Consider the following 17,192-nt stretch of genomic DNA (forward strand, 5'->3'; position numbering starts at 1 on the left):
TGTGTGTGGTGAAGAAGAATGATGCTGTTCTTAGAAGTACCTTCCCCTGCAACCGTAAACAATGCAAAACCTCCCAACACACCAAACCCCCACCTCACCTCCATCTAGGGCACCATAAATACTCCTCCCAGGGGAATCAAGGGCTCACTTGCCTCTCCAACCTAGTTTACTGTATCTAATGCTGCCAATGTGGTCTTCTCTACATCAGAGATCAAACTAAGGGCACATTTCAACAAGCATCTCAGACAGGCCCACAGGGGACAACCTGACCTTCCAGTCACTGATCATTTCAATTCCCCTTCCCATTCCCTCTGACATGACCATCCTTGGCCTCCTCCATTGCCACAGCTAAATTGGAAAACCACCACCACATCTTCCACCTAGGCAGCCTATAGCCTGGAGTACTGAACAGTTCTCCAGTTTCAATTAACCTCCTTTCCCAACCCCCAACTCCATTTGCAGACTCTCTTTCCCTTCCAGTCCTCTGATGAACCCTTCCTTCCAGCTACCAACCAGACTCACTCTTCCTATCTACCAACCAGGTTGTATTCTCTACTTGTGTTCAACCATCCTTTCCTCACCTGACCCAAAACCCTCCCCCACTGTCCCCATACCCTTATTTGCAGCTCCCCTTGCACCCACCCCCCAGTCCTGAAGGATTACACCTGAAATGTTGACTTCACCTCCTGATGCGGCCTGGCTTGCTCTGTTCTTCCACCCTCCTGCTGGTCTACCTTGGATTCCACCATCTGCAGTTCGCCTCTAACCTAAGAGGGCAATGGCAAATTGAGGGGTTCAAAAAGAGATTCTACATGGACAATGGAGACAAGTTCCCATAAAGAAAGTAAGGTTGTATGGTCAGTTCTGCTATAATGCAGTTCCATTCTCATGCAACAGAGTGTTGAGAAAAATCACAATAGCAACATCATTTAAACTAATAGGACCAAAATCATATTACAACCAAGACTCGCTTTGAAACTTTGTGCTTTAGAAACAGTTCCCCAATTCGTCAATTGTTATAGCAAATTTGCATTAACAAAAACACATAATAGCAAAATGACCTGATTGCCAAATCTAGAATCCCCAGTTTATGTAGAAGCATACTGGGCTAGAAAGCAAAACAGCTTTAACAAGTCTCAAAGTAATAATTTAGGAAACTTAAAGTACTGAAGTCAGGTGAAATGAATAAGGAAAACCAGGAAAACAAAGATTACAAAAAGAGTGAAGTTAAGAAAAAGATGCTTTATTAGTACATTAGGATCAAAAGGAGGATTAAGGGTAAGGCAGGCTTCAGGTATACGTGGTAACCTGTGGGCTGTAAGTGTGGATAAGGTTCTTAAATCAGCACTGAAATCACACTATAGTGAGAATTCAGGGCCATGTTCCTCCAAGAGTGAAGGACAAGGGCAACAAGTTCAGATGTCAAGGGAGGAAGCACTTGGTAAAGCAAAAGGAGCAAGCACATGTCAATACAGCACATTAAAAACAGGGATGACCCTTCAAAAGTCTATTTGTAGGGGGTTGCTTAAAAAGGAAAGTGAGGAAAAAGTGGGTCCATGAAACATCGCTGGCAAGTAGGATCAAGGAAAATCAAGGCATTAAATGTATCGAAAACAAGAGGATTACTAGGGAATGAATGGAGCTTCAGGGTCCAAGCAGCAACCTGAACGCACATGGGCAAGGTCTCAAATCAATACTTTCATCTTTATTCACAAAAAGGAGAAAGACATTGTTGCCAGGGATTTTATTTGAGATGGTAAGGTTCCAGATCATTAAGATTAATGTGGTGGTATTAGATCTTTTAGCAGGCATACACGTGCCTAAATCCCTAGGACCTGATGAGATCCATCCATGGCTGCTATGAGACATAAGCGCAGAGATTGCTGGGGTCTGGCAGAGATATTTAATACTTTACTGGCCACAGGAGAAATGCCAGATGACTAGAGAATAGGTAATGTGGTTTCCTTATTCATGATAAACTAACTGGTCTGTATATACCTGGCTTAACATCAGTCAGAGAATTATTGGCAAAATCTGAGGGACAGGATTAAGCAATACATGGAAAGGCAGAGAATCTTCAGGGATAATCAGCATGCATTTCTTGGCTGACTAAACTGAAGTTCCTTGAAAAGGTGACTAAAAGGTGGTTCAATTCCAGCCTTGGACAATTGCGTGAAGTTTACATGTTCTCCCACGTCTATGCAGTTTCCTCCAGGTTCTCTCCTATAGTCCAAAGATGTGTAGGCTAGGTGCATTAACCATGGGAAATGCAGAGTTACAGAGATAGCAGGGGGTCTGGGTGGGATGCTCTTTGGAGGGTCAATGTGGATTCACTGGGCTGGATGGTCTGCTTCCACACCGTAGGGGCTCTGATATGAACATAAGGGCATGATGAATAAGCTTGCAGATAAAATTATTGTTGACAGTGAGGAGGATCATCTCATGCTAGTCTGATAGTGATCAGCTGGTAAACCAGGGAAAGCAAAGGCAGGTGGAATTTATTCTTGCTAAGTGCAAGGTGATGCATTTTGGGAGGATCAATGTATGATAGGTCCTCAGAGTAGGAGGAAGAAAGGGACCTTGGTGCACAAATTCACAGATCACTAAAAGCTGTCAGCACAGGTAGTCAAGGTGGGAAATGGGATGGTTGCCTCCAATAGCTGGGTAAAAAATACAGGAGCTAGCAAGTCTTGTTACAACTTCATAAACATTGGTTAGGCCACAAATGGAACAATGTGCAGTTCTAGTCATCAGAAGGACATGATTGCACTGGAGTGTGTACAGAAGATTCACTAGGATGGTGTCTGGAAAGAAAAGTCTCAGTTCTCAGGAGATTGGAAAGGCTGGATTTGTTTCTCTTGGAACAGAGGCAGCTGAGGGGGATCTGAATAAAGCACAAGAAGTTATGAGACACAGACAGGATAGATCGTGAGAATCTCTTTGCCATGACAAATGTCTAAGACCAAAGGGCACAAATTTAAAGGTGAGTAGTAAGTGGCTGGATGAGATCAGAATTCATTCAAAACTAAATGTATGGTCTGAGGGGACATCATGTGTGTGGAGGCAAGTATTCTTGCAATATTTAAGCAGCATCTGGATGAGCACTTAAAATGCCAGGGCACAGTAGACTATGGTCCAAGTGTAGGCAAATGGGATTGGTGCAGTTCTGTTTGTCAGTCAACACAGGCACATGTTGAAGGGGCTGTTTTTACGCAGCATAACTAGAGTGTCATCTTGGTCTCAAAACATTAACTTTGTCCTGCTTAAAAGATGCTACCATACCTGCTGAGTTTCTGATCTTTGAATTTTCAGAACTGTTAGCTTAAAATGATACTTTGCCTAATTATGAGGGTAAAATTAGATATACAAATAAGCATTTGGGAGAGGCAGTGGTATTATCACTGGACTGTTAATCCCTAGATTAAGATAATATTCTGGGGACCTGGGTTCAAATCTTGCCACAGCAGATATTAAAACTTGAATTCAATGAGTCTGGATTTAAGAATCTAATGATAACTATGAATGTGTCGCCAATTGTTGGAAGAACCCCCATCCGATTTACTAATATCTTTCGAGGAAGAAAGATGTCATCCTTGCTTAGATTGGCCTCCATGTGACTCCAAATCCACAACAGTGTAATTAACTTACCTGGCCTCAGGGCAATTAGAAATGTTAAATAAATAAATGCTAGTCTAATCCATGAGTGAATTAAAGCAGCAAATTTAAAAAAGGGAAGTACTGGAGAAATTTGGGGGGGGGGGGTTGGATAAATCACCAGGACCAGATGAACTGGATCTTAGACCATTAAAAGGAAGCCAGGGATGGAATTGTGGATTGTCATAGAGATGTACAGCACGGAAACAGATCCTTCAGTCCAACTCGTTCATGCCGACCCAATCTAGTCCCACCTGCCAGCACCTGGCCCATATCCCTCTAAACCCTTCCTATTCATATACCCATCCAGATATCTTTTAAAATGCTACAATCTTACTTGCATCCACCACATCCTCTGGCATCTCATTCTGGATTCCCCCACCCCAGGGAAGAGACCTTGTCTATTTATCCTATCCCTGACCCTCATGATTTTGTGTACCTCAAGAGGTCACCCCCTCAACCGACACTCTAGGGAACACAGCCCCAGTCTGTTCAGCCTCCCCCTATGGCTCAAATCCTCCAACCCCGGCAACATCCTTGTAAATCTTTTCTGAACCCTTTCAAGTTTCACAACATCCTGATAGGAAGGAGACCAGATTTGCACGTGATATTCTAACAGTAGCCCAACCCATGTCCTGTACAGCCACAACACAATCTCCCAACTCCTGTACTCAATACTCTAACCAATAAAAGGAAAGTATACCAAACTCCTCCTTCACTATCCTATCTACCTGCGACTCCACTTTCAAGGAGTTACGAACCTGCACTCCAAGGTCTCTTTTCAGAACACTCGCCAGGTCCTTAGCATTAAGTGTACAAGTCCTGCCAAAATTTGCTTTCCCAAAATGCAGCTCCTCACACCTAAATTAAAAACTCCACTTCATAAATCTTAAAGTTCACTTGAGAATGGAACTTTAAAGTAGTTCTGGGATTTATGTATGAAATAACTGAAACCAACATGGTAATTCTAAAAGATGACCGACTTAAACAATCTAGATCTTTTTCAATATATAATTTCAGTTACATCACACTAAACTTTTATCTTTTATTCCACAACCACCTGATGAATGAGCAGCATTCCGAAAGGCAGTGCTTCCAAATAAACCTGTTGAACTATACCCTAATGTTGTGGTTTTTAACTTCATACATCCCAGTCAAACACCAGCACCTCCATATAATTGATTTTGATATTTAGAACATCGAACAGGCCCTTCAGCCTATGATTATTGTGCCAAACACGATGCCAAATTAAACAGATCCTTTCTGCCTGCCACTATTCCTTGCATATTCATGCAAGGAAAGAAAATTTACAGCCCAGGAACAGGCTTGGAGGGCTGAAGAGCCTGAGCCAATTTGAATCTAAACCTGTCGCCCAATTCCTAAGCATCTGTATCCCTCTGCTCCCCACCTACTCACCAGACTCAAATGAATCTACCTTGCCTGCCTCTACCACCTCTGCTGGCAACGCATTCCAGACACCCACCACCCTGTGTAAAGTACTTGCTGCGTGTATCCCCATTAAACCATTCACCCCTCACCTTGAAAATGTGACCTCATGATTGAATCCTTAACCCTGGGAAAAAGCTCATCTCTACCTACCCTGTCTATACCAGTCATGATTTTGTAAACTTCAAATCAAGACCCCCACAATCTCTTTTTCAAAAAAAAAAGCCTACTCAACTTCTCTTCATAGCTAAGACCTTCCATACCAGGAAACATCCACATAAACCTTCTCTGCATTCTCAAAGCATCCACACCCTTTTGGTAATGTGGCAACCAGAACTGTACAGTATTCTAAATGCAGCCAAACCAACATGTACAGTTTTGATGTGACCTGCCAGCTCCTATACTCAATACCCTGTCTGATGAAGGCAAGTATCCCATAATGCTTCTTGACCACTCTATCCACTTGTGCAGCCACCTTCAGGGTACACTGCATCTGCACTCCCAGATCTCTGATCAACTTTTTCCAAGGCTCTTCTGTTCACTGTACAATTTGCTCTAGAATTAGATTTGCCTAAATGCATCACCTCATCTACCAGGACTGAACTCCATCTGCAACTTCTCTGCCTAACTCTCCAGTCTATCTATATTCTATATTAGTGGGCAGCACAGTGGCACAGTGGTGAGCACTGCTGCCTCACAGCGCCAGAGACCCGGGTTCAATTCCCGACTGTGTGGAGTTTGCACGTTCTCCCCGTGTCTGCGTGGGTTTCCTCCGGGTGCTCCGGTTTCCTCCCACATTCCAAAGATGTACGGGTCAGGTGAATTGGCCATGCTAAATTGTCCGTAGTGTTAGGTAGTGGGTAAATGTAGGGGTATGGGTGGGTTACGCTTCGGGCGTAACTCGGTGTGGACTTGTTGGGCCGAAGGGCCTGTTTCCACACTAAGTAATCTAATCTAATCACGTAATCTAACCCTGTATTCTTTGACAATCACTTATGCTTTCTGCTACTCCATGTCACCTGCTAACTTGCTGATCCTATCAACAGTGCCCTGTTCCAACTCATTTATGAGTATCACAAACAGAGACCCCTGCACTGATCCCTGTGAAACACCGCTGGTCATCTTACTGCATTGAGAAACTCCCTTCAACTACCACCCGGTTTCTTGTTGCTCAACCAGTTCTTTATCCACCTAGCTACAACACCTTGCACACCACGTGACTTCACTTTCTCTATTAATTTACCATGGGGCACTTTATTAAATGCCCTAAAGTTCATGTATATGACATCAACAGCCCTTCCTTCATCTATCACTTGGTCACTTCCTCAAAAGGATGCAGAGGATCATTTTGCAACCTTCACTAAAATGTAGATGAGGTACCCAAGGATCTGAGGTATGCAAATGTGGCACCATTATTTCAAAAGGGCGCAAAGAATACATATTTATAGATTCAGTGTGACCTCAGTGGTTTCAGTCAGATCTACAATATGGAGAGGCCCTTCAGTCCATCAAGTCGTGCTGGTTTCTGACCAGCACATTGCTATCCTAATCCTATTTTAGGGCTTATGCACAAATAACTAGAATCAGAGATAGGATTAATTGGGATTTACAGATTAAAATCTAGGATATTCCACATGGTTTTCTTAAGGAAAGGTTGGGTCTTATTAGCTTAAATATTTTGGAGGAACAATAAGTGTAGTGCAATACACATAGTAAAGTCAATGTAGACAAAGACATTTAACAAAGTACCACTTGGCAGACAAAAAAAATAAACCCCATGGGTACAGGGGAAAGTATGAGTGGATTCAAAATTGACTCAGACAGGAAACAAAGAGCCCCTGCCAACAGAATGCTTAATGAATTGAAAGCAATTTTCAGCAATGTGCCACACAACCCAACTCAGATTGTGGTAGATATTAAAGTGTAGAATTTAAAAAGCAGGAGGCATGACAGTGAAATTTCAAGATGAAAAATTGACCATACCATTGATTATGGAGAGGATGGCTGTCAAGTGCAGGATATCAATGGTTTGGTTGAGTGGGAAGTGACAAATGGAACTTAATCCAGAAATGAGTCAGAGAATACACAAGTGGGAGGGTACGAGAGGGGAAGAGAGAGACCTTGGAGTTCAGATAGGTCAGTCCCTCCAAGGCCACAGACTAGGTGCCAGAAATTGCCACAGAAGGCTGGAGGCCAGGTCATTGAGTATACTTATGAGATAGATAGGTTCTTGATTGTAAAGGGGATCAAGGGTAATGGGGAGAAACTTAGTCATGATTGACTAGCAGAGCAGACTATGGGCTGAATAGCCTAATTTCTGCTCCTATGTCTTCTGGAAACTAACAATAGAACAGGTAGCTACTTCAGGTAAATAGAGAAAGGGTTGGTCCAATAAAGGATAAGGAAGGTTGTGTTAAACCTGAGAAAATGGGTGAGATTCTCAATGATTACTTTGCATCAGTGTTCACTAAGGAGAGGAACATGAATGTTGAGATTAAAGATAGACATTTGTTTGCTCTGCATCACGTTGACATCAGGAGGGAAGATGTGTTGAGTAGGCTAAAGGATATTAAGGTGGACGAACCCCCAGGACCAGATGGGATCTATTCCAGGTTGCTGAAGGAGGAGAGAGAGGAAATAACAGAGGCCCTGACATATCTTTGTAGCATCCTTAAAATACAGGTGAAGTGCCAGAGGACTGCTCATGTTGTCCCCCTGTACAAGGGTCGTAGAGATATTCCAGGTAACTACAGACCAGTAAGCCTGAAGTCAGTGGTGGGAAAGTTGCTGGAGAAGGTACGGAGGGATAAAACGCATTTATATTTGGAAAACAATGGGCTTATCAGCGATAGGCAACATGGTTTTGTGCAGGGGAGATAGTGTCTTACCAACTTAGTTCTTTGAGGAAGTGATCAAGTTGATAGATGAAGGAAGAGCTGTAGATGTTATATAATGGACTTTAGTAAGGTGTTTGATAATCTAATTGTAATCTAGATGGGGAAAGTGAAGTCACATAGTCTTTTAGCTCAGTGGATAAAGAACTGGTTGAACAGGAGACAATAATAGTTGAAGGGAATTTTGTAAAATGGAGAAAGGTGACTAGTGGTGTTCCACAGGGATCAGTGCTGGGGCCTCTGTTGTTCGTGATATACATAAAGGATCTGGAAGAGAACCCAGTCAGTCTGATCAGTAAGTTAGTAGATGACACAGATTGGAGTAGCAGAAAGCATAGGGGACTGTCAAAGAATACAGGAAGATATAGATAAACTGGAGAATTGGGCAGAGAAATGGCAGAGTTCAATCCAGGCAAATGCGAAGGGACGCATTTTGGGAAGTCTAATTATACAGCCAACTATACTGTAAACACAAGATCCTTGGGAAGAGCTGATGAAGAGAGAGATCTAGGAGTTCAGGTCCATTGTACCCTGAAAGTTGCTGCACCGGTGGATAGAGCAGTGAAGGCAGCCTATGGTATGCTTGCCTTCATCGGACAGAGTATTGAGTACAAGAGCTGGCAGGTCATGTTAAAATTGTACAAGACTTTGGATTGGCTGAATTTATAATACTGTGTAGTTCTGGTCGGCACATTACCAAAAGGATGTGGACATATTGGAGAGGGTGCAGAGAAGGTTTATGAGGATGTTGCCTGGTAGGAAGGTGCTTGCTATGAAGAGAGATCGAGTAGGTTAGGATTGTTTTCATTAAAAAAAAAGGAGATTGTTGGGGGACCTGATTGAGGTCTACAAAATAATGAAGGGTATAGGGTAGATCGAGAAGCTTTTTTCCCCCAGGTTGAGGTCTTCAACAACAAGAGGTCACACATTCAAGGTGAGGTGAAAAGTTCAAGGGGGATACCCGCTAAAGCTATTTAGGGAATCTAATCTATATATAGTGTGGAAACAGGCACTTCGACCCAACAAGTCCACACCGACCCTCTGTAGAGTAACCCAACCAGACTCATCCCCCTACCCTATATTTAACTGACTAATGCACCTAATACTATGGGAAATTTTTCATGGCCAATTCACCTGACCTGCACATCTGAATTGTGGGAGGAAACTGGAGCACTCAGGAAACCCACGCGGAAGGTCTGTGAGGAGTTTGCACAGTCAGCTAACCACTAGTAGTGCTAACCACTGTTAGAGGGTGGTAGGTGCCTGGAACGTGTTGCCAGAGGTAGTAGAAGCAGACAGTAGATTCACTTCAGGTGTGTCTGGACAGATGCACAGATAGATGGGCAGCAGAGGGACACAGATGCTTAAGAACTGGGCGATAGGTTTAGACAGTGGATTTGGATCAGCTCAGGCTTGGGACGGCCGAAGGGTGCGTTCTTGGGCCAAAACTTTGTTTTGTTTTTTGTTCAGTTTTTAAAGAGACAATGGATTGAATAGCCTCTTTCTTTCTAGTCTCTGCCAGAAAGATAGTGCAAAGTCAGTTCAAGTGGGAAGATCGTGACAGGAAGAGAAAAAAATAGACGAAGGAACAGAGAATCTTTATGAATGGAGGAGTTAAATCATGGCTTTTACCCCCATCCATTGTTCACCTTGCAGTCTTTTTGCCCATTAATTGTTAAGCTAATCTTTAAAGAATCTTGAATAATGCAGCTAACTGGCACCTCAAGATATGTACATTTTTAAATAGCTAGATTTTTAATTCCAACCACAGCACAATTAATTTCATCTCGACAAACTATTTTATATCACAAACTCTTCTGTATAGAAGAAAATTTAAATTATAGCAAGTCACCAGATTCAATTATTCCAATTTCAGCTCACTTCCTTTAACCATTCTGTCTTTCATTTCTTGAAGTGAAATGCTAGGTACAGAACCTTATCTAAACCAGCCACACAAATAAAAGGAGACAAGATCAGATCAGAGGATGGGCAGCTTTCACAATGACACTAAGCTTTTCCATGGTTTGAGCCACCGAGTGATGAAAGCCCAACTCTACAGGACAGGCTATTTCAGATCCGAAATTTCAGAGTCAGGGTTGATTAGCAATTTTATGGTAAAATTGCTCTGGGAAACAGTACAAGAAGGATGAGCATACTTAAAGAAAATTGAAGGATCTACACAACAGCTCAGATCATCTTGTTCCATATAGTCCAGTGTATGGCAGGTCTCTGACTATGTTTGTCAAGACCCTCAGAAACCCTGAGGCTTCCTGGGTAAATGCCCAGGAAGTTTAACACTGCAGTGAGCAATTACCTTACACTGGGAAGCTTCAAGATACAAAAGTTAGAGTTGGAACATTTCAAATTGAGTACCAGGGAAAGAAGGTCTATTAACTTGAGTAAATAAGTCTTCGTCATAAATATTTTCATATTCAATGCAATTGAAAGAAATAAAGTTTGTCAAAGTATTCATTAGCAGGTACAGAAGGAAAATATAGTATATTTAGATTTAAGGAATTTAAGTTAGAGAAATTAATATAGAAAATTCACAACATATTGGCAAGGATGGAGGATTATTTCTATTGATTTATGCAAGTTAACTAAATGGATCATTTTCAGGGTCTGCAGGGTTGAACTAATAGCTACTAAAAGTATTGAAGCTTGGGCCCCATCTCGGTTAATAAATTGAACTTAGAACAGTTAAGTAGGAAAGTAAGCAGCAAGAAAATTGTGAAAGATGTCATAAAGGGATGGGGTACCAGATAAGTGGTAGAGAGAGTATAATATGGAGGTTTCCGCAAGATTAGAAAAAACTTCAAATTGAGAGAGCACTGGTGTACAAAACATTAATAGAGGAACAGCAAGCAATTAGGAAGGCAAGTGGTCATTTGATACTATTACTCCAAGATCACAGGTCAAGGTTTGAATCTAGAGTAGAAGTGCCCAGCTGGATTGAAAAGCAGAAAATTGAACTTAGATATAACTGCAACATTCATTCCAGTTGATAGCATCCAAGAAACCAACTAACAGTAGTCGTATGTTAAAACTTCACACCTTTGTGCAACAATTTGGGCAAACCTTTTTGGCATACTACAAGACTTATGCTTTGTATTGCAATTTTGTGACCAGAATAGATTTGTTCTACAACTCAAGGAAACAAATGATTGGCTGTTTATCATTTACAATAAATGAAGTTATAAATGGAGGAGAATTATAGCCTGAGAAGATAACTTGAACCTTGTTGTGGCAAACCAAGCAGGTTGAAAAGACCACTCACTTCTGGTCAACAACAAAATTTACTCTCTGCCCTTGCTTCTCTTCTGTTTGAAGGGCTCCTGCACCTCAATATTCCTCAATGAAACACTAGGATAAAACTGCAACGAAAGTAACTAGTTTAAAAGAATCAAACTGCTTGTCCTAACTTCAGTAGGAAGCAGACTCAAATTTGCTGGTACAAGGTCAAAGGCCAACTCACAGATATAGGTTTTCGCCCTTCATTAGTAATTCTATCCTGGACTGCAGTCTCCACGCGATATGGTTTACTGTTCTTCTTGGAAAAAACAGGGCTTAAAACAAAAAAAGGGGGAAAGTGAGATATACAAAAAAAATTATGAAGTGTATAGATATGCATTACAATTAAAATTATTGAAAATAATAATTTTAAGACCTGACCAGTGTACCTGGGTGTCTCAGGAACTTCAAATTCTGAAGCATCAGAATTCATTTCAAATAAGAATCCTTTGTCCAAGAGACCAGGGTTGAGACATTTTGTTTCCTCACAAGATCCATTTTCTTGCAGTCCATCCAAACTCTGATCCATGGTGTCTTTCTTATTTTAAAGGAAAAGTGTTTAAAACCTAAGGCAATCCAGTCAAGTTGGAGCTCAACTGATTTTAATAACTAACAGTAAACTGATTCCAATGCAATCCTCAGGATCTGCATTAAAACAAAATGAACGTTATCACAATCCGGCTGCAAACGTATCGACATATTCTGACATTCACCATTATTAATAAAAACAAACTCTTGTCTAAAAACTGTAGGTTTCTAGATAACAATCTGAGACCATGGAGTTAAATGACCGGGGAACTGCTAATTTATTTCAGGACACTCCCACATGAAGAAATGCTCTGTATCTGAAGTCATCCAGTGAGGACCCACGGCCAAGTGGAGTATCACCACTGAACTTCTAGGAGATCGAGGCTATAAGCATACAAACCAGATTGAATCCAGTATCGGGATTCAGACAGGCTCTTAAATAGAAACATTCTGTGATTTCCACATTCCTCAACACTGCAGCATGGAAAACATTGATGGTGACAATGGAGATACCCCTGCTTTAACAATGGAGGGGCCTAGGTCACAGCGACTGGTGGAATTTAAATTCAGATAAAATCGGAAAATGAAGGCTAGTTGTAAAAAATCTCTGGTTTCACAACGTCCTTTCAGAAATGATCTAGTGAGTTACTACTAAAGGGCAATTTTTAAAAAGAGATGAACTAACAACAGCCTTATCAGTGACATTCACAGCACATGACTATATGGTTTCAAAAAGGGAACTATCGGAACAAGTACAGCCACTAAGCATACTATATCCAATTCCAGTAAAAAAGCATCCTGCATGCCACATTTACTGGAATTTAGTGGTTCGGTTTTGCTCAGTTGACTGGATGGCTGGTTCGCAATCCAGAGTGACGCCAATAGCACAGGTTCAATTCCTGCACCCAATGAGGTTACCATTAGAACTCCCCAGCTCACCCCTTGCCCAAAGCACTGGTCATCTCTAATTGTGCAGTCCTAAGATCTGGTAGGACTAGGGCAACTGTTAGAATTTTAATATAAATAGATTTTAATTAATTCTCCAATTAACTAATTAATTCTAATGTTTGCTGAAGTATTAACCAAATCCTTTGGTCCAACTTGTCTACACCAACCAAATATCCTAAATCAATCTAATCCCATTTATCAGCAGCTGCCCCATATCCCTCCAAACCTTTCCTATTCAGGTACCCATCCAAATGCCTTTTAAAATGCCATAATTGCACCAGCCTCCACCACTTCCTCTAGCAGCTCATTCCATAACCATCTTCGCCCAAATTGACTAATCCTATTTACAGGAAGGCATTCCAAGCTTTTAGAAACAAAGATCAAATTTGTCAGGAGATTCAATTAACATGTAGTTAGTTTCAACATGGCTAAAGAGGAAACAAAAAAACAAAGCCTTTTGTCTTGCATTCATCAGGACTAGGATGCAAGAAACAAAATAAAAGGCACATCAATTTAGACAGCATGAGAAATGGCTGAAATGAGTTGGGCTATCAGCGACATGCAAACACAGCAAGAACAGATAACTGTCAACTTTGGATCTTAGTCTAGGCAGGCAGACTGACTGATCAGGGTGTTGCCATAGACATGCAGTGGCAATCAGTAGTCTCCATGATCTAATTCTTTCACATAAAAGATAAGAAGTTCCTTTTACTTGTGAGAAACAGGGTCTTGTGTACTTGTATATCTAACTTCTAGCAAGCATAAATACTGCATGACCTACTGACACACATGAATTGTTTTCCAATGTATTCTAAGTACAGGTTGGATTATGTGAGATTTTCAATAGCAAAAAAAACACATCTACCATTCAATGTTTACCAGCACATGATTAAGCACAATCAGCATGCTGCCTAAATGGTCAGCAAGACATGTAACTTGATACACTCAGCCAATAATTGGGACACATAGCTTATGGACATGACTTCACACCAGCTCCCCTCATGTTATTCATTTGCGTGATTTGCAAGAAAGCTTTTGGTTTGCCAGCAGTATCCTGTTGAGAAAAACTACTTGTTGGCATACTTACTACATAAATGAGTAACAGGATACTGATACCCATTTTTTTTTCAAAAAAAAATCTATACTTTTTCCATTTAAAAAAAGACTGTCTGTCAATCTGGCATTCTAATGACAACAGTTGAAAATGTGTTGCTGGTTAGGGCACAGCAGGTCAGGCAGCATCCAAGGAATAGGAAATTCGACATTTCGGGCATAAGCCCTTCATCAGGAATGAGGCAACATTTCACATAAAATGTTGTAATGACAACACCCTAGGCCAATCATTATCTGCTAGATAGGAGTGTGACAACTGGCAGTGAACATCTCTTACCTACTACATACATCACTATGCCAACTAATGGTTATGCTGTCTGATTTACTACCCCTTTCCAGCACTCTACCCCAGACCTTCCTCCACCCCTGGCAAACCCCTCTCCCAACCAGCAGCCCACTTCGTGACCACCTCTATTCCTTCACCAACCCAGAACAGAATCCCTTTCACTTTGACATTACAAGGATGGTGCCAGACCAGGTCAGTATTATTCTTAAGCTTTAAGAAGTGACCAAGAGGTAACTAAAGTTACCAATGACAGAACGAATCGATATCACAAGAATGTCTGCTATTTAGACTTAGACTTACAGTGTGGAAACAGGCACTTTGGCCCAACAAGTCCACACCGACCCGCCGAAGCGCAACCCACCCATACCCCTACATTTACCCCTTACCTAACACTACAGGCAATTTAGCTTGGCCAATTCACCTGACCCGCACATCTTTGTGACTGTGGGAGGAAACCGGAGCACCCGGAGGAAACCCACGCAGACACGGGGAGAATGTGCAAACTCCACACAGTCAGTTGCCTGAGTCGGGAATTGAATCCGGGTCTACAGGCGCTGTGAGGCAGCAGTGCTAACCACTGTGCCACCGTGCCGCCCACTTACTGCACTTAAAGACTATAAACTACAACAGTAATTTTAAGTCAAGTAAGGACAGAGATTTTGTTGCCAACTGGAAACACATCAAACAATGTTAGATGTTTCCAGAAGCAAAGCAGAAGAAATGTACAAATGAATGAAAGAGAAAAAAGTATTTTGAAAGGCTGACACACCCAGGAGCACAAGCACCCACCACAAACTAGTTAGGCCAGTCAGTGTGCACTGTACACAACACATTTTTCATCATTCACAAACTATACACTGTCATAAGCCAAAAAAAAAACGTTTTCAGTGAACCCATTGTATAGTTTGCAAGGCCCAGTCTGTCTGCGCTTTTATAGAGAACAGGGACCTCCAGTCTTTAAGCCATTACAGCCTGTCCTTAAGCAGATTAACAGGTCGATCAACACAAAGCAGTGCAGGAAATCCTTTTCCAAGACGGAATTACATATTTTCCCCGAATTAAGAACTGAAAGTGCATTGCAAACAAGAGTCATGAGGCTCAGAACGATAACCTTCTCTCTCTCTCTATAGCTGCTGCCAGACGGCGGAGTGCAGCCTGCAGCTTCAGATCTCCAGCATCTCAATTTTATAACCGAGCAAGTACTTAAGACCAACAACTGGAACTTGTTAAACAACTTTAAAGTTGGTCAGCTCGCAGCAGATTCCTTCCAGAGGTGCTCAGCCTGACAGGGATCACACTGCAATCCAACATGGGCTGACCCGGGATTGAACAGCCTGAGCCCACCCCCAGAACCCTTTGCCGTACTATTTAGGCATTAACGGAGAGATTACCGGCCTCAAGAGCCAGAGGTTGGAAGGACAGGCCTCACCCGGAGGCCAAACCGCTGGCGCGAACCCCTACCTCCACTGCGCAGACTCAGCGACACACGGCCGGCGCACTTTCACCTTTTAGGCCGCCTCCAGCGTCAACGCCATCCAAGCTTCCCATTGGTTAAGGGTTTGATTACATCATCACGTGCGAGTGACGTAGACGACGGTTGGTGACCGACGCGGTCCCGTTTGAAAGGACACCTCTGATTGGCTGGAACGGGTAAGGGCGGAAAATTTATCTCTAAACTGACAAAGGCGGGGGGGGGGTTAAAGGTCAACCTGGGAGAGTCAATAGAGAATCAATGACCATCAATAATGGTTCCCATTAGCAACTTACAATGATGTGGAGGTGCTGGTGTTGGAGTAGACAAAGTTAAAAATAATCACATCAAACCAGATTATAGTCCAACAGGTTTTTGGGAGCACTAGCTTTCCCCAGTGCTGCCCTTCCTCCCAGTCAGGGGACACTTCAGTGCTCAAGGACATCCAGCTTCAGACCTTCGGGTGGCCACCCTCCAAGGCTGACTTCAGGATACGCAATAACACAGACAGGCCGAGCAGTGGTTGATAGCCAAGTGGGGTACCCATGAGGACAGCCTCAACCAGGCTCTTAGGGACATGTCACAGTTACAGGTTACCCCACTACACTTTACACTCACACACACACACACACACTCTCACACACGATCGCACTCACACAAACCCTCTCTCATACACACTCTCTCTTTCAGACACACCCCCACACTCTCACGCACATCCTCACACAGACATATACATGTGCCCCGTTACACATTCTGTCAAGCACACACATACTCACTCTCAAACACACACACACACACTCTCCCTCACATTCACGCGCACACACGTATTCGGACCCCACACCACAACTCACCAATAGAATAAATAACACTCTAAGGAATCTACAAAAAAACGGACAGATAACCAAAGCGGACCTACGAAGAATGAAACCGGAAAGCAACAACACCCCCAGATTCTATGGACTACCCAAAGTACACAAACCAGACATCCCACTCAGACCCATAGTATCACTACCAGGGACACCAGCATACAAACTGGCCAAAGAACTACAACAAAAACTGAAACACCTGGTCAGCGGATCCAAACACTCCATACAATCAACACAGGAATTCTTGGACGCCATCAGGAATACGCACATAGACAAAGAAGAAACCATGATCTCAAGTGACGGCACTGTTCACTTCGATTGACAAAACCCTAGCCAGAGAAACAATAGCCAACCTACTGGACATACATAACAGAAATCAGGAGGCGGAACCTATCAACAAAGACGGCATACTTAAACTACTGGACTTATGCCTCACTACACACTTTACATTCAACAATCAGATATACGAACAAATCAACGGAACACCCATGGGATCACCAATCTCGGGACTCATAGCAGAGGCAGTTATGCAAAGGTTAGAACAAACAGCCCTACCACAAATTCAACCCAAACTCTGGGTCAGATATGTCGATGACACTTTCGTAATCATCAAAAACACGGAAATAAAAAAAACACACCGGATCATCAACGCCACACTCACAGGCATCCGATTCACGAGAGAAGTAGAAAAGGAT

At 42.4% G+C, this 17,192-nt stretch overlaps 1 protein-coding gene across 5 annotated transcripts in view; it reads right to left on the reverse strand.

The window, feature by feature from the left end:
* si:ch211-59o9.10 (uncharacterized protein LOC561841 homolog) overlaps positions 1-15,627 on the reverse strand; it is a 45,906-nt gene extending 30,279 nt beyond the window's left edge. Inside the window, exons 1-4 of one of the 5 annotated variants that reach the window (XM_060843253.1) lie at positions 15,552-15,627; positions 11,675-11,823; positions 11,470-11,560; positions 684-767 (exon numbers count right to left, since the gene is read on the reverse strand). In XM_060843253.1, the coding sequence (XP_060699236.1) occupies positions 684-767; positions 11,470-11,560; positions 11,675-11,814 (315 nt within the window). In that variant the 5' untranslated portion in view covers positions 11,815-11,823; positions 15,552-15,627. Of the gene's footprint in view, positions 1-683; positions 768-11,469; positions 11,561-11,674; positions 11,931-15,551 lie in introns of all 5 variants that reach the window. The other 4 variants (XM_060843251.1, XM_060843255.1, XM_060843252.1 and 1 more) reach the window with 4 other exon arrangements.
* Positions 15,628-17,192: the final 1,565 nt, after the last annotated feature.

The sequence above is a fragment of the Hemiscyllium ocellatum genome, chromosome 23 (assembly GCF_020745735.1).
Source record: "Hemiscyllium ocellatum isolate sHemOce1 chromosome 23, sHemOce1.pat.X.cur, whole genome shotgun sequence".
In the NCBI taxonomy this organism is placed as follows: Eukaryota; Metazoa; Chordata; class Chondrichthyes; order Orectolobiformes; family Hemiscylliidae; genus Hemiscyllium; species Hemiscyllium ocellatum.